An 18,909-nucleotide genomic window follows, 5' to 3' on the forward strand; every position below is an offset into this window, starting at 1 on the left:
TCGTTATAATTGGATTCGTTCCTACGAAGTAATAAGATCATTGTATTGTAAGGTTGTTCACCTTAACAAGAAACTTATAAAGAGCCTACCATACAATATGAAAGCCTGACGATTACGTCATGCTTTATATTTATTTTCTATATTTAAATTTAGAATATTTTCGTTTTCAGCAAGCTTGCTATATGCGTCTGTATCCATAATTCATAATAATAATGGAAGTCTTTTGTTTCACATATTTTACATTTAAATACATGTATATTCCTAACATCTCTTTAGTTCTAAGATGTGAGCCCTTTTTGGCAAAGGCCTCTTCAAATTCCCGCCATTGGTGCACTGTGCTACTCTCTGCCATGTACAACCTACTGTTTTCTTAATCTGGTTTATCCACCTGAATTTACTTACTGTTTTGCGTTTACTGTACCTTGGGCACCAGTTCGACCAGATTCGCTATTTAATTGACGGTAAATATTTGTCATATGTTTTATGTATTTGAGGCTTCAAAAGCTACCCTATAGTCGGCATGATCAAAGTAATTTTTCAGTAATGAGGGTGCTAGTTTTTGTTCACCCTGCTCTGTTTGGTCGTTTTGTTTCGTTTCGTTTGATCTAACACAAAGCTTGCGGTTATTTTAGAACAGGAATATTAATGTTTACAGTATAATTCTGAATATTTCTGATTTGTTGTTGTGGATTTAGAGTAAATGGTTTTCTTTCTCCGGGCTGATATTGTAGAAAGTGTTTTGTCATATATAAGTACATACGGAAATTTGAGGGAAATGTGGCGTTGGAGGTGGTTGAACGTGGCTTAGGCTTCCCTGGTAAGGACTTGTAACACGTAGATATCTAGAAAGTTTATATAAACCTATTGGGACTGAGTGGAGAGCACCAGACCTCGAGGCCAATCCCCTACTCGACTAATCAAGTGACGGAAAGGCCCTTACAGGACTAACAATCACCCAGGCGCAGAGGTTTGCAGAAGATAGAGGAGAGTGGAGGAAGTGTGCGGCGCCACTAAAACGGCCTTCAGAAATGAAGAGTGTGACTGAAGATCATATATTGCAGTGATAATTCAATCAAAATCTATTTTTGCTTATTTGGTAAGTAAATATATTAAGGTCATTATGTAATTTGAGGTTAAAGACTTGTTCTTATATTTTGTTAAATTAAATAAAAGTCGTTCTCTCTGACATATGGTGCTCCTTAGGTAAACATTCCACATGGCATTATGAAGTAGCTTAATGAAGCCGCATACCGTATAACATGATTCAGTACCCCTGAACTGTGGACTGTAAGAAAGCTCGCAACGTCTCGGCTGAAAATCAATAACTCACCGCCCACCCTTCACCGCGCCCTTGCTATTCAGCTCGTGTACCATCGGAGTCACTGTTCCTTTTATATGAATCCTAATCTTCTAAACTAGTACTAGGTACTACGTTCAAAACAGCCACTTCATTAAAAACATCACACATTTGATTTAAGCATTACTAGAATCTTCACGGATCCTTTACTAAAATTTAACTAGTGTTATTAATACCGTAAAGAAAGAAAATATCTGAAGTCTTAGTCTGAATATGTTGGGTTCGAAATCCATCAATGTCACTAATTTATTTTCCGTCTACAGGCATTGACGCTCCAACTAGACATTTATATAATCAAAGCTTAGTTACTAAGTAAATCTAACCTTCAATTTTACAGGAGTATTTCAGTGATATGAACAATTATGTAGGGCGGCGCCCTGCCTGATTGGTGAGGTCGTGACCCCGCGACGTACTCCTATTGGTTGGCACTCCCACTTATTATATCTTATTGAACTCTAAAGCCTTCCTGTTCACGTATAAAGATAAAACTGTGGGTTATATATGATATATACTGAGTCTCATTTTGATTATGAGAGCTTTATTCGCTGCAGTTGATATACATGATAGTTTGACAGCAGTTTAGTCATTCGGTCATATAATCTAATAAATAAATCTAATTCAAAGTTTTGAATTATTAGTATTGAGTTTAATTATAGCGACGTTTATACGTGATCATGTTTGTAATTATATTATAAAGAGTTAGGTATAGCATAAGTTCTCTTTACTTTGAAAATGACTAGTTATTAAATTATTTACTGACAAAGATTTCGAGTTTGAAAGCCGTGGTACCCTGTGATGTATGAAACAAATAGTTGATTATTTAAAAAGATCTAGTTATGATATATATCGGATGCAGTGGCGGATTAACCAACGGCTGAGTAGTTGAGGAGCGATTTTTTTTGGCTTCCTAATTTGACGTTTTCTGATGTTTTATAGGTCTGAAACAAACCTTGCTGGTGACTCCCACTTGTCATTACATTCGTCGTAGCAAACTTCAATATTCTAGAGATAAACAGCTTGTTCGCCGCCCCCAACCAGATATCCACCTCTGCGCCCTCAGCTCCCACTTTGTATAAGTGAAAAGAGCGAAATTACAGGAAATGTGATGATGGTGATGTCTCACTGTACTTGAAGTTGAAGGGTGTGATGATGTGTGAACTGGATTGTTTGTATATAAATTTGTGCTTAAAAAAACCAACCCTAAGATTATTTTCATGCAATTTCAATGAAATTGATGAATGGTGAGAATAATCTAAGACATGACATTGGATAGGCGAGGACGGCACAAATATCACAGCTTCTACCTTGAAAATTTGTAAATCCACCACTGATTGGATAGATAGAGGCCATCAAGCAGATTTTCTATACATAACATGGAACAAACTAGAAGGTCCAGGCCAAGCTATGTAGTGACGTGAGACTTCGTAACAGTTTTCCTAACATAAATAACAGATAACTGCTTAATTTCGTCTTCTTAAAGCAGGCCTTTAGCGTCAATTAAGATAGCCCCAGAAGAAGGTAAGCCAGCAATATTTTCCGAAAATGCCCGCATAATAAGAAATACGATAATATTTTATATAGGTACTAAACGTATCAGTAGTTATAAAAACGGGCTATTATCATAACCACAATATTTTTTCTTGACACATTCGCGTTATCTTTAATGATAACGAGAAGTGGCCTCTTGAGAGAGCTTTCCTTGTTTTTGTGGCAGAAAAAATATATAGATAAACATCGTTTATTGACAGATCTATGGTTAAGATTTATTGTTTATGATAGACGTTGGTTTGTTTTTACATTTCAAAGTCTCAAATATTTATAGAAATGTTAGTGTTATGATATTATAAGTATTTTGATAATTTAAACTACCTATTTTTACAACTTAGGTATGTATCGGACTCAATGCTAGGAAAAACATAAAGATGCCGAGGCGATTTTCTAAACAAATTGAAAAGGATTCCGTTCGCAGTTTTAAACAGTTTTGCAGTATATATATAATGTATGTATGTAAATTCTTCAATTTAAAAAGAAAATTAGTCTGATATTTATTCATAAAAAAACAATATATAATATAGTCGTTCTTATAACACACATAAACTGTTCAATAGAAGTCATATAAAGGAATGATCTCAGAATATTTATCACTCCGATAAGAGGACAATAAACAAGGCGTATTTTATTACTGGCAATCATAAAGCTTATCAAAAAGGCCGAGTAATTAATATTTTTGCAGAAGATACCTATTTATCAAAGAGTCACTTAGCGCATAAATTATTATTAAATAAACTACTAACTAGGAGAGCCTAGGGAGCCTGAAATTGCATAACAATGAAAGGATATACCTATATTTAAAAAAAAAATTGGTATCAAAATCAATACGTAATGTTTCATGAAACTGCGCATTGTATAACGATCATCTTCTTCTGATATTTTAGTTGATAATTAGGTACCTACTCATTTATCTGACGATGGTATGACGTCACAGAAGTCCAAGGTAACGCAACATAAATATTACATTACTTTATCTGTAATTAATATTATAAATAAGTATTTATAGTATTAATACAACGGCTGCATTATGCAAAGATATGGTTTGGTCCCGTTTGGTGGTTTGAGTCCCGGCTGTGCATCTATGTACTTAGTCAATAAGTCGACGGTGTGTATTAGGCACAGAAGGTTGAGCGCCTAATTGCCTATTATAAATGATCACGGAACAGTTATAGAAATCTGAAACCCAGACTTAAAAGATTGTAGCGCCATTGGTATGTCGGTTTTTAATAGTGACCATTACTAGAATTTCTAGTTCATTAAACGTACTTTTGTATTTATGTGAAAACCTACTTTATACATTATTATTATGCATTGACGAATGTTCTAATTTTAATATAATTAATTAAAAGAGCTAATTTTCAACTTGCTTAATATAGCACATACAGACATACATGATACTTTTTAATGAAGAATGCTTTAAGTACAACATTTAATCTTTGTTTAAATAGTTATCACGTTCATGTTCAAGTTGATAAACTTGACGTATTAAATCGCGATGTAAGTAACGTTATAAGAATTAAAATGTTTAGATTAATCTGTTAATAAAGAATAATAAAAAGAAACATTCTACAATGCGTAGTTCTTGATTATAATTTATAAACACAAATATTTTCACTACTATAGTTATATCTGTTGCCTCTCATTCTTTGTTAATATTATTCCACATAAAATCTATATATTTTACCACTAGTTTACTTATAGCACAGGACACGTGCTTAAGCTGAGTGGTCAGAAATTGAGGCGATCTATCTCCCCATGAATCTTGTTGATTTTAACCTAAATTAGAACTAGCTTCAACTTTCATTTGACAATTTAAAATTTCCAGTTCAACGATTTTAGGATTCAACGATAAAAAAGAAATCATGCACCAATCACAAATACTTCTCACACATACACAACACACGAGTACATCCATAACCACTGCAATGTCCTCATAGTAACGCATTTATGCCAAATAAAACCTAGGTCAAATTAAAAACTCTACAGAAGCTAGCCCCGAACTGTTTTAAGTCTGGCATACCCGTCGCTTTTATATGAGTAACCTTAAGTTTGGCCCTAAAAGCATTTAGGGTTAAACGATACACTCTAGAGGAGTCATCATATCACCCCCAGGGGTCAAAACGACCAGCATTGTTCTTACGATAAATAATTATGAAGGTGTTTTTATATTCAAGGCGATTGTATGTAAATCCGTGCGCGTAAATACTATTTAGAGAAATTACGAAATCGTTTGAATTTGAATATTATTTACTATATTGTTGCGTGAAGTTTCTATGAATTCTTCATAATTATAGAGACACACACTCAAAGTATAGAAATGTTTGTGAACTTATTTCCAAATTTCCCTATTTTTATGAATATATGAAAAGAATATATAATTATTATATTAAAAGAAATTTGAGCCTGCAAGAAATGGGCAAAATAAAATCTTGACTCTAAACATGTTTACTACAACAAAATCATTTTTCTATACTTTAAAAACTTAACAATACAAATTACATTAAAATAATGCATGATTTTCAAGTATAAAATTGTATTATTTATTTTGAAGTATGAAGCGCCATCTCTTAGAAGCTATTAATATTATTATTAACACGCATCGCATTTCAGCGAACAATAGCAGTATAAAACTTCTTCCTAGAGGGAGCTTTATCATATATTATTCCCTTCAAAAACTAAACGAAAAAATTTAAAAGTTGTCTCATATTATCTTGATTATTTAATTACGAAGTTACGAAAATTGTGGATGAAAGAGAAGAAGAATCACAGTTCATAGATTTTGTAAATGTGTTAATTAGTATATTACGTGAGCCATATTTTTTTATTTACTTATGATGCAATCTCAAACAAGTTAACTAACAAAGTCCTTAAAACAACTAAGTTGTTTTAAGCAAAGGGAGGAATAAAAAAATTCGTATTTCTTATAATTTATTAATAGTTTAGACATTACACTGAATTCCCTCAATGAGTATACTTAACAAAGTATGAAATGCAACAAAAATTGCAACACTTGCAACATACACCGGACTACTACATTTATTTCTACGTTATAAAAAGCACATTAATTAATATAAGAAAAAAATCATTTATGACAGTATACTTGGGGCCTTAGAGTATACCTTGCGATAGAGTTGACCCACTCATGCAATTGTATGAAAATGGTCACGTGACCGACGTAAGTTTTTCATACGCGCTATTTAAGCGATTGATGAAGCTTAGTTAAGAACCCTGTTTGTTATGAACATTTGTCACATCTAATTACGTCTGAGCACGCTAAAAGCAGGCGGCAACGTCTTGAAAATTCCTTCCAATACATACCCCATTTCAATAGGTTAGAAAGTCTCAACAATAAGATGTCAAAGGAATCTGAAAATTTTATTCAACAACCTCTTAAAGTGGGTCTATGGTTCAACGTGAACTTCAAAGATTTTTGACAAAAATATTCTTATAAACAAGATTCTTTATTTTATATACGTACTATAGATATTTACAGTCAGATCATTTCAAGATTTAATCTTTTGAGAACAAATTTTGAATACACAAATTACTTACTCCGCCATGAAAACCTTCAATTCGTTTAAACGATATTTTGTTGAAGTCAGTACAAAAATATTTAAACAAAATTAGACATGAATCGGATATACAGTGTAAACTTCATGTGACGTCACTTTAAGGAACTCCCTAAAACGTCGAAATTGCTAGATTTTCGTTTGCTTGCAATCTATAAAATTCTATATTAATTAAAAATTCGAGTGTACTCCTCCCTCAAAGGCCGGCAACGCACCCACTATAAATGGGTATCTATGGGCTGCGATGACTGCCCTTTTTGGGCGTCTTGCAGGCTCGTTTATTACATAAAAAAAATTACATCACACCCATTCTAAATAACGACAATGTAATTTCAACATATTAAGCCCGTAACGTTTATAGGAACTTTTCAAGACGAAATTGATAAGATTCGTGGCGAGTATGTTCTTTTGTTTGCCATTTTCTAGACTATCGAAAGATTATTAATATGTAATATTTATATGAGTCCATATTATTAAATAAATAATAGTATATTCAGCGTCGCTATATAGAGTTTACACTGTATTAGAAAAAAGTATTTTTAGAGTTTAATTCGACATGTAAAAGTTTTTCATGACGGCAAATACAATAAATTAGAGAAAAAAACAATACTAAATAAATCACAAAATGTCTTACAAATATCTTTACAAGATAGTCAATGTACACTTGAGGCGCCTCATGTACCTAATTAATACAAGTTAAATTGTACCAATAATAAGCCTAATTAAAAAGCACACAATAAAACTTGATTTCACATAAAAGTAATAATAATAAATGCAATAAAAAATAATCAATGGTATTTCTGTCATTTTTACTTAACCTCATATTTGAATTAATTGAAAGCGATACATTCTATAAAACAGAACTTGTATGAGACCAGTTCTTAAGTTGGTTAATTTAATGGAGTAATATAAATTACTACGGTTTTGAGGGCCAATCAATTAGATTATAAATATTGAAATATGTGTCCATGCATGAGGAGTTCGTTTTTGTATTAACACCCTTAGGTAACTTATTGAGAAAAACAATAAGTGTGAAATATATATGACTCCTAAAGCAGGTGTATTGACAAAGCAAAAATCACCATTTTCCGCATTAACTTTGAATGCCTAGACACTTTAGGTGTAGCCGTGACCCTATATCGACAATCGGATTAATGTCACATGACAATAATGACATTCCTGACAATAATATAAAAACGTTTGCGCAACACAAGGATTTTAATAGCAAATTCTGGTAATGAGACCATGGCCATGCCCAAATTTGGAACTATAAATGGAGACACACCAACATCTCAAGTATGGAAAACGGTCGTCCAACCAAAGATATCCTATGCGCTATTTGTATAAACAAATAGTTGAAAGTATCTAAATGTTCACTCAAAGTAATATTGAACGGCCTTTATGGCCTTATTGAACTGGGTTATTAATTTTAATTAAAAATTCTGGAATTGAATAGACGTTTTGTATTCCTTCTAGTCAAAGTGCAATACAATATAAAGTTTTTATATTTCTCTGATGTAAATCCCAGAAAAAAAAATCCCTTAAGTTAGAGTATGCATCATAGTTTTTAAAACATCAAACTATCATCTCCATAATTATTTTTTCACACTACTTATACAATCTTAACATCTTACATTAAGTTTTTATATCATAATTGAATAAGTTTACAAGTGACAATGTACATTATTTTACACCAAATTTTGTTAAATTTTAAGTTTTTTTGAATTTCGAATATTCTTGGTATATTTACATTAGAGTAGACCTGCGGAATGTAATTTCAAAAATAAGAGATCTATACTTGTTCCATTACCCAGTTTGGGATAGGGGCAACCTTAATTATTTCTGTGTATCATATTTTCCAGAGGAAAATATTTTCTGTCAAACTCAATTTAGTAATCTTAACCTACCAAAGCATATCTTCTAGAACTACCCACAATTCCATAAGATTAATAAAACAAAGAGGAACTTTAACACCATATGGACAGGAAGTACTGTTAACACAAATGTTACAATGTTTTAATTTATTTTCACTTGTTATGTTGCATTTAAATGAGTTGATTTTAAATTTACTTTTGTTGAAGGAATCTCTTGAAAAATGCTTTTAATTTATGTCTATATAAAGTTAGTTATTTTTTGGCATTTCAATGTAATTTTGTTCCTTTAGTAAAGGAGTAAAGTTTGATATAATACATACTTCACCTCCAGGTGGTGTTAAAAATACCACTCTGCATACACATAGTCAACTAAACCATTTCATCATATTAGATGTAAAGACCAAAGTCACTATCTTCGCTTGCACCTTTAACCACTAGATGTCACCATCACTGTCACTGTGTCAATATCACTAGCACTCACAAGTGTCAAAATTCACGTATAATGAGCACCTTTTTAAAGTCCCAGGATCATTCGGGCTCAGTATACATGAATGAGAACCGATCGTGGCTGGTTGGGGGCAGAACTTTGCCTTCTATCAGGCACTGCTTCACCCACGTCGTGGAAACCAGGGGGATGTTATCTTGATTTGCCTTGTTTTGGACCTGGAACATAAAAATAATTATGATACTGATGCATAATAGAGATCATGTTTAATATTTCCCTGTATAGCATTAATTTAATTTCCCCAAAACCTTTCTTGTAGTTTTCTGTCTTGCCTTTCTTGTTTTTTTTTAATTTTTCAATTATGAAAAATAGTAATTTGAGAAAACTGTTGGGTTTTTTACTATTATAGTAAAAGAATATTGTATTTCAACTTATTAATGAAAACGTGTTTTCCTACAATAAAATAAATAAAGAATGTAAAAACAATAGTGTGGGACTTCCAAGAACTCCATTTTATAACCTTGGTTTAAGAACACACAGTAAAATTAAATTTAGAGACACATGTTTTTGAAGTTCATAGTGGTACAAGTGACCGTTAAAAATTTCATTCAGATTTTTATTTTAAACAACAATATTATTTATACCTCATGTGGGCAATCCCAGTCGGTGACCAAAGCATATGCTCCGGACATGTTCAAGTCTTCTTCATTAACAACTCGGGTGGTTGCCCCAACAAGGCTACAAACGCGGTCCCAGAACTTGACAAATGTATCCTGTTCCCCACATATCAGGATCACTTTGTCCTTGAAGAATGTTGTGTTCCGTTTACCAGATGGTGGGATCTGGAAAATCCATGAGAATAGACTTTTAAGTAACAAGTATTAATCATTTTTTTCATAACTTGTTAACGAGGGTTGTTGCTGTCGTGTAATTTAGGCCTTGAGCCTGTAGTCTTCGGTAATTCAGGATAAAAATAATACACACACAATACCAAACAGTTACAATAAATAATCTAGCCACAAATAAAATACAGTTGGTTTTCGAGAGTTTCTGGATCTTTCTTACAGCGTTAGTGAAAGCAACACAATATTGCTCTTTTTAAATAATACTGATACTGAAATTAGACGTTCAATCAACGTCGTTAACAAACTTTCAAATCGCGAATAAAATATTACTTCACTATACATGTTAATGGGATCTCCCACTACATCAAGAGCCTGCGATATGTGTTTGTTATACAACCTGTTTTAGCAATAAAATAATAATTGTTATGAATTCTTTAAATTGCTAGCCTGATAGATTTATATTTCTTGTATTGATCATGGGTAGATCGTCACCCTTTTTTGTCACATTTGACTTACCCAGTTGACAAAAGCGTTCGTGTTTAGCGCAAGGCCTGTCGGAAGGGCGTAGGCATCTATGTCCAACAAACGCCCAGAACTGCAGCTCATTATCACCCATCCGTGGGAGACAGCGCGAATGTCCGCCGCGAGGCAAAGTATGTACTTCATTGTTAGACAAGGCCGGGGTGCGATAAGTTTGCACACGGAATATTTGTTTTTGGGCACGTCTTCGAAGTCACTGAAAAATTTAAAATTGAATGTGTAATAAAACGTGCTTTAGTCTGTGAGAAAAGAGGTCCGTCAGAGGATTTGAGTAACAGTGCTAAACTACCTTTTATGCTGAGTGTTGCACAGTCATCTTGATAATTAATATGAAAAAAAATTAAGTATTTTTTGTGAATACATGAAATGATACACAGTAAATAAATATACTATAATTTGCTTTAATATGTACAATTTTTGAGTAGTATGTATATATTTTGCTTTAATAAGACATTTTTATTTATATCACAAGTGCTAATATCTTGAGCATTGTAATATTTTTTATTCGCCCCATAGTAAAATTATTTAATTTATTTGTTCAGAAGCTTTATAAAAATGGGAAAATTTTCTATTTGTCTAGAATTTGTTTAATCAATTAATTATATTAATTTGAGTAGTTTTTCTATAGAAGATATTTCTAGTTTTTATGGATTTTCTTAATACCTATAGACAGTTCCACCGCCAGCTTCCAACTGCTCTTTTAATCGCTCCTTATTGAAAGGCCGGTTACAGAAGACTAAATCCTCAGTGTCAGTACCAACCATAGAAGATGACGTCTCACCATCTTCCTCTGATGAATAGTGACGCGTTTCTTGGTTCTGAAATATCCATATAAAATTAATAATGGTTATTATTTTAAGATGGATTAGATTATCCCATTAAATAAATCAAACATTCAGTATCTTTCAATATTATAAATTCCACAGACACATTTTTTTGCCTAAGTCTGCATTGACACATAGATTCATAAATATTTTGCACAGATATCAATACCCATTGTAAATAATTTAAATACAGTTAACTTACCATCATACAGTAACTAAAAAAGTTTCTAAAAGCGGTTACCCTATATAATACAAAAAATAAAAGAAAAATTAAATAATAAATACGCAACAAAAATATGATTAAAAATAAACTACTAATTATTTTACTTTGTCTTCTTTTTCTAAACTTTTTTGTCCTGTTTTGTAGTGAACAAAGTTGTTAAATCATTATTATTAATATCATAAAGACATCCTAGTATAAAAATAACTATTATGCAGTGATGTGGGACAATTTGAAAAACAAAAGAAATTTAGCTTCAAAGTCAAAAATAGAAAACGCATTGACGTATAACAATCGTAAAGTTTATATTAACGCCTAAGTTTGTTGAGTTAAGAATTGATGTGGTAAGAAAATTTTGTAATACCTTCAGACAGTTATAATTGGGACATTTAACATTTTATTATCAAATATTTAACGAAGCTTTATCGAAGCTCAGTAAAGTACGCTAATACTAAGCATAGATGATACATTATAAGGCGAAATCATTTTCTGTATTAAAGGATGTCAAAAATTTGCTAAGAATAAATTTTTCCTTACCCTTTCGGCGTCTTTTTCAGAAAGTTTCCCTCTTACAGGTCGAGGTTGATCAGTGCAAGTGAGTAAGAAGTGGAGTCCCGCAAAAATAGTGCTCCCCGCAGTGGGTATAGGCCCTAGCATAGATACAGTGTCTTCGTCGTTCTCAAACTTGGTTAACTTGGAATTCTTCTTGCCTATATTTTGCTTTGCCGCACCTTTCAGTTGTAAGGGTCCAGCTAGTTTTGAATGTTAATATTAAAACGTATTTCATAGTAGAGATACTACTAGAGGTTTCAAATCTGTTATATATAAGTGGCTCAAGAGTCTCTCGTTTATATAATTCAATATAAATATATTTCCTATTAATTTTATTATTTCTTTAAATGAAATGAGCGACCAGTACCTGTATCGTGATATTCAAAACCATTCTTTATACGATATATGCAATAGTATCCAAAAAATATTATAAGCGCCACCTATCGAATGGGATCATAAAGATATATATACTGCCATCTATGCCCTAAACGACAAACCTTTGACTCCATCAATCTTTCTTGGCGTTTTCTGTACTTCAGGTTCAACACCAGCCACTTCCTCCAACCTCACGGGTGGCGCCGAGTTGCTGCTTTCACTCATCTCGCTGCTCTCACTCGCGAGACGCTTCCGACCGGGGGCTGGCGCGCTTTTTGGTTTCACGCCTGAAAATTTTAATATTATATTTATCAAAAAATAAATTATTAAGTGAGCAGTGTTGGCCAGTGGGCAGTTGGGCAGTGGCTTTAGCGTGCGACTCTCATCCCTGAGGTCTTAGATTCAATCCCCGGCTGTACACCAATGGATTTTCTTTCCAAATGCGCATTTAACATTAGCTCGAACGGTGAAGGAAAACATCGTGAGGAAACCGGCTTGCCTTAGGCCCAAAAAGTCTACGGCAAGCGTCAGGCACAGAAGGCTGATCACCTACTTGCCTATTAGATTAACAAATGATCATGAAACAGATACAGAATCTGAGGCCCAGACCTAAAAAAGGTTGTAGCACAATTGATTTAAAAAAATAATAATATTGCACATACCAATAGATGGCGTTTTATCAACATTTACACTCATATTAGCTAAGATGTCATACTCACTGACCACAATATTTAAAAAAGCAAAAGTACCTACTTACTGCTCTCTGCCTTCTAATAAATGTATTAAATAAAAGCTTTGTAAAACGGCTTACTATAAAGTTAACGATTATCTAGTTGATAAAAGGGCCAGGGACTAGTGCTAGACAAGCAATTTGTAATTAATTTGCGATATTTGTTTTAAAATAAATATTCCCATAGTGATTTTGTATGATGATTTGCTATTTTAAAAGAGTACCGAGAATTTTTTACGCCGGCTTTTTCTATCGGCCTGTAGGCCGTGTACCCTTTGGCTTCTTTGCCGATGAGTAGGGATGTGTATTAATGATGTGGAATAAGTGATACTTGTATCTTATATTCCATAATAAACAATTTTTTTTGAAAGAAAACACTTTACCGGATTGAAGCTATGTATTATTATAAACTTATAATCGAACCGAAACGTCGGATTTTTTTCTTATATTAATAATACATAAAATACGGTAAAAAAGTGTTTTCTTTCAATGTGTAAAAGCTATGTTAACAAAAGACAATACTATATTTTACTTTATTTACCTGAAGTAGATGCTTTAGGGCTCTTAGGCGATGCGACGCGTTTCCTTGCACTGGAGTTAGCGGCTTTGTCACGACTGCGCGCGCTGCGAGGACCCTGAATATAAAGTTATTTTGTTTTTTTTATAGAATTTTTTACACAACGGTCTCAGTTATGTAAAATGGTATATGTGTCATAGACTATAAGTGTCTCAGACATATTGAAAACAACAATTTTGGGGATACGTTTCCTTTGTATTAGGGGCCGTTCAAGTATTACATGGGGGGGGGGGGGGGAATCTATGATTTTCTTATTTGGTGATAACGTTAACAGTAATTATTTACTCTTTTTTCAAACATATTACCCACACATTGTCTATGCTTAAAAACGATATGCATTATTTTGGATGAAGGGCCCCCCCCCTTCATAGAGATAAATTACAGTGAATATGCTTACGTAATACTTGAACGGCACCTTGCAATGGTTTTGTTGGCCATTAAATTATCACGATAGGAAATTAAATGCAATAATTGTATTCAAGGCTTAAGTAATCAGTCTTCTGATTAGTGTTTACTGAAATACCTGTATAATATTGTCCAAGTCCAATTCCCGGTTGTGCCGTCGTCTTGGAGTAGAAGGGCTGAATGGAGAGCGGGGCCGACCCGACTCCTTCAGAGACTTAGCTTGGTCCTCAGTTAGGTAGAGCTCACTGGCCGTTACGATCACTATAGTGTCGCTGTAAGAAAACAAATTCTTCTATTGATTTAAGTCTTTTATTGAGCGAGTTTTGAAGATAATTAACTATCCATATGTTTATGGCGTTATGAAAAAAATTGCTTACCCATCTGTAGTACATCTGTACGTAACAGTCCCACTGCTGTTTTCTTCAACATCGAGAACCAATCCGGGCTCATAATTTTGCTCTTCATCAACTAACGCATACACCGACTGTCCTTGCAATGGCAACTTCTTCATGTCACCAAATATTATAAAGTCATCCAAAAGAACTTTGCTCTGACCGTCGTCAAATTTGATAAGATACTTATTCGGTTCCGTTATTTCCAGAACTTTCCCGGAGTAGTAGCGTTTATCCACCCATTTGGCTAGGACAACCGTGTCAGGGGCAAACCCTGGGTATTCCGGCTTTGCAACAACTTTTTCCACAGGCGTAGCCGGTCTCGGTGAGGTAGGTCTGCGTTGCTTCTTCAGTTTTGTAACAGACTTAGGTGTTCCAACCAGACTAGCCAGTGGTTTCTCATCTTTCGAGTCCCTCGGTGATTTTGGCGACATCTTTCCATCGCCATTGGTTGGTGGCTCTGGCGAATTTATTTCGGCAAATTCAGCTTCTTCGTGCTGTGTGGGCAATAACGCCCGTTTAGCTTTCCCCACGATTGGTCTTCGACCACGCACTCTCGATTTCTTTAATGAGCTCTTTGGCGTTGCTTTATCCAATTTCCCTATTTCTTCAGGGCTAGCACTCCCATTGCTTAAAGGATCTGACGTTTGTATTCCTATGGAAATTTTATCATCATGCATTGAGCGATTGCTATCGTCGCTTGCGTCTCTAATATGGGAAAAGATTTCTTTAAGTTTTTTCATCAAACCATCATATCCTTTGACTGATGTGGATGGGTTGGAGACAAACTTCCTGGGTGGTTGGGGAACAACAAACGCACCGTCGCTGGTTCGATTGCTTGATGCAGATGTTGAACTAACAGTTGAAACGAACGATGATCTATTCGGCAGGTTGATTACTCCCCCACTAGTTACACTAGACGGTGAGGTACTTGTTGAAATATCGCCCAAGTAAGGATCGATCGAGAACCGTTTCGATATCCGTTGATACTCTTTGCACATGTCCATTCCTATATCATTGTCAGTTCTGACGACATACAAAGACAAAAATTCGCAATCTTCATTATGCGACACATGGATATCAAAGACTGGTATTTGAGGTGTACTAATGGGTAAGGAATGGCCATTTTGTAAAGGCGATATAGTTGACGGTGTCGTCGTATTGCTAGCTCGGAAGGACTCGATTTTCCCGCGTGTTCCCTTGTTTCCATTAAGTTTAGAACTATCAGGAGTGATGTTATCGCAAGATGTATTTTTAATTGCAACATTATCACTTGGAGTTGAGGAATTCCCGTTAGATAGTTTTGAAATCAATTTTGATTTTGCTGGATGCTGTTCAGGACTATCTAGCCCTATCGAACTCAAGCTGTCTGTGCTTTCTTGGTCAGTTGTTTTGCCTTTGTTGTTTTCCTTACTAATTGAATTAGATAAAGTGTCTGAACAATCGTAGCCTTCACTTTTTGACTTTTTAATTCCGCCAGGAGCAAGGACTTCATCTCTATACTTAACAGACGTTGGTTCACTGTTATAATTAACGTTTAACGTAAGTTTTTCATCTTCAACATTTTCTGGTGACGGCGTTAGAATCAGACGCATGTTTTGCGAATCATTCATTACATCTGGGTTGTTTTCTTCGGGAGTCGTCTCTGGAATCCCTGGAGGTGGTATTTCCTTAACAAACTCAACACTGGGTCTTGGACTTGCTTTTGTAAATTCCATTTTTTTAAAGTCTGTTTGTTTTTTCGTTATTTTAAGGTTATCGATTAAATCAACACTTGCGGAACGTGACTTTGGCGTTTTGGTAGTTTTTGGAGTGGTAACCTCAGCACTGTTACACCTTTTAGTAATTTTTCTGGGGCTTGATCGAACAGGAGTACGGACTCGTGAAGTGGATGGTAATTCATCATCCAAATTTCTTTTTACAACACTAGTTATTTCCATCACTTCATTATCCAAGGATTGGGTATCACACCAAGGGGATGCATTATTTACAGTTTCAGGTGCTATAACATCTGGATCTAATTTTAGTACTTTTGCACTATTGTCAGTGTTTTCCTCAGAGTGTTTTCTTTTTGGTGGAGCAATTGTAGGATCTGCAAATTTATTTAAAAAATAAAAAAAAACAGGTGACCCTTGTATGCATTTGCAAAATAAAGATTTTAACTCAGGAAATTACAAACCTTGTATATTGGATTCAAGAACAGTCGAGTCCTTAATCTGAAAAATTAAATTTTCTAAATTTAGATTTTTTTCAATGTTTTTTCTTTTGAGCAACTCAATCACTTATTCATTTCATGTGGTTAATAGAGGCCTTATATTACTTTCTTAGCAAGATCTTATAGATAACAAAGATTACATTAACAAATTAACTATGATCATAGAAAATAAGTTTGAGCACTTTTACATAAATTATAACACAAACTTTCCTGTTCCATATTATATATGTTACATTTCAAACAGTTTAAATTTTTTACATGTTTAGTATATATAAGTATACTTTGGTTTTATTAATAAATATTTGTTATTCTTCATTTATTTGGCAGCTTTAAATTAGGCCCTAATTAAGTATAGGGCTACTCCATCTCATGCAGTCTTATATAAAATGAGTACTTTTAAAGAATATTATTAAAAAACACACCTCAACACTATCATTAATAACTACAACATCATCCGGCTCATACACTGGGCTCTCGGGGAACAGACTTAATGATGTGTCAGCCTCTGCAGTAACTTGATTCACTTGCCCATCTAGAACTAATGATATCTCATTAGAAATATAGTTGAATCAATTTCTCCACCGTCAAAGAAATCTTTCTATTGTAAATAACGAAAAATTAACAATACAGTCCTAAAAGATCTTTTGTCATTATTATATTGGTAAACATAATATTATAGAAACCAAGTTTGTTCCTTCCATAAATTTTGTTCATATTACACGATTTCAATTTAAAACTTATAGCTTAAGAAAAAGAATTACATTTGTTACCTATATAATAATAGCAAAATCAATCATGTGTTTTAGTTAAAGAAACACGAGTTTTAAATAGAAATACTAACAAGCATATAAGATCATGACAAGTTTCATAAGAAATGTCAAGAATTAATTTTTTTTTAAATTACAATTGATCCTACTTTTTATAAGAATATATTAAGTTATTACTTGTTTTTAGAGTAAATATCGGTAAGTATAGAGCTATTAACTATATCAAGATAAAAAGTCTTCTATTCTTATATAAATTAAAGTAACCAATTAATGTAGTCAATGTCAATATATCTTGGGTTGGTATTCATAATTACTGTTACTATGAGATTTTATGGATTGTCAACAATGATAGTGAAAATGTTTAAATGCTTAACATGGGTAGAACATAAAAAGAGCTAGAAATTAAAAAAAATATAGCTGCAAATTATTGAATTCTTATATAAATAAATTTTATCATTACAATAAAAATGAGGTGAGAGATGGTTTAGCAAGTTATTGATTAACCTGTAAATGTATTGAAGTTAGCAACAAAAACCTGCTCTCCTGTCATTACATTGCATAACCTCAAAATAAATAAACTGTGACATTGATTATTGAACATATTTGTTGTTCATCCCTTCCAGCTCTTATCATATCATAATTTCTCATTTTCATCATACTTGTACAGAAACAGATATTAATAGAATCAGTATACATATTTTCATGAAACACAATATAACAAATAATTATATATTAGTTTTGTACACACAACCAATTTGAACGACATTAATGTTTTCAGTTTCTGGGGCATTAAACTATCGTCTAATAAGATCTATTGATAGATTTTTATGTTTATTGATGAATAACGTTAAATAATAAACTGAATACATTGAAAAATCATTAGAATTCATATAATACAAATTTAAAATAGAACAAGAAAACGTGAAACCATTAACCATCCCAATTTTATCATGTTTTCTTCGAGCCGTAACAGATTAACACGTAGCTTTGATATCTGGTTGTCATTACCTTCTTTATTAGGGGAAAAGGCCATTGCACTGAGTTTTTTGATTGATTTCTCTGTAAATCCAAGTATATTCGACGGAATATGCTGAACTGGCGCGTATTATCACTATAGCATCTGTCACTACCACAAGATATCTAAAAAGTACATTTAGGATTGTATTAGAAAAGAAAATGATAAATACTGTCGATTTCCATTTCTACATGGATTTAAGAAAGTAAATTTAGAAATTATATTAAGGTATTTTTAATTTCAAAAATTGCAATAATGCAAACGTTCCGCCGCTTGTTGATTGAGGAAGTGTTGCAAGAAAATAATGAAGTCAGTGTCAAAAATATTTGACAGCCAAGTTTTTTCTACTAGCAACTACTATGAACGAAGAAATACAATTATTTTTTAGAAGCCTGGATGTATTTAACGTTTTAAACAACTCCAAAAAAAACCATAAGATAAGGTTATCAAAATGACATTTTTATTAATTTTGTATTACTTTAATTGTTATGAGATTAAAGTTTCTAACTAATAACACTTCACGACGTTTGTAGGTAATCAAAATTAAGTGTTCACATTAATATTTCACACTTTATAATTACTTGTGTAGTTTTACTAGCGTTATTAAGCACCGTTTGCAGTAGATGGCACGTATATCAAGTTAAATAAGAAATGAT

The 18,909-nt window shown here is 33.2% G+C and overlaps 1 protein-coding gene across 2 annotated transcripts; it reads right to left on the reverse strand.

Moving 5' to 3' along the window:
* Nucleotides 1-8,245: 8,245 nt before the first annotated feature.
* On the reverse strand, nt 8,246-18,523 carry LOC123706778 (TP53-binding protein 1-like). Of its 2 annotated transcripts, none has more exons than XM_045656217.1 (12): nt 18,247-18,523; nt 16,894-17,009; nt 16,436-16,472; nt 14,242-16,348; nt 13,983-14,136; nt 13,424-13,517; nt 12,275-12,439; nt 11,763-11,977; nt 10,845-10,999; nt 10,158-10,377; nt 9,441-9,638; nt 8,246-9,014 (listed from the first exon to the last, which is right to left on the reverse strand). In XM_045656217.1, the coding sequence occupies exons 1-12, from the start codon at nt 18,269-18,271 to the stop codon at nt 8,880-8,882; spliced, it is 3,621 nt and encodes a 1,206-aa protein (XP_045512173.1). In that variant the 5' UTR covers nt 18,272-18,523; the 3' UTR covers nt 8,246-8,879. The 2 variants fall into 2 exon arrangements, with proteins under 2 accessions (XP_045512173.1, XP_045512172.1); XM_045656216.1 differs by lacking the exon at nt 18,247-18,523 and adding an exon at nt 17,743-17,816.
* Between the last annotated feature and the right edge of the window lie 386 nt (nt 18,524-18,909).

The sequence above is a fragment of the Pieris brassicae genome, chromosome 3, assembly GCF_905147105.1.
Source record: "Pieris brassicae chromosome 3, ilPieBrab1.1, whole genome shotgun sequence".
Classification (NCBI taxonomy): Eukaryota; Metazoa; Arthropoda; class Insecta; order Lepidoptera; family Pieridae; genus Pieris; species Pieris brassicae.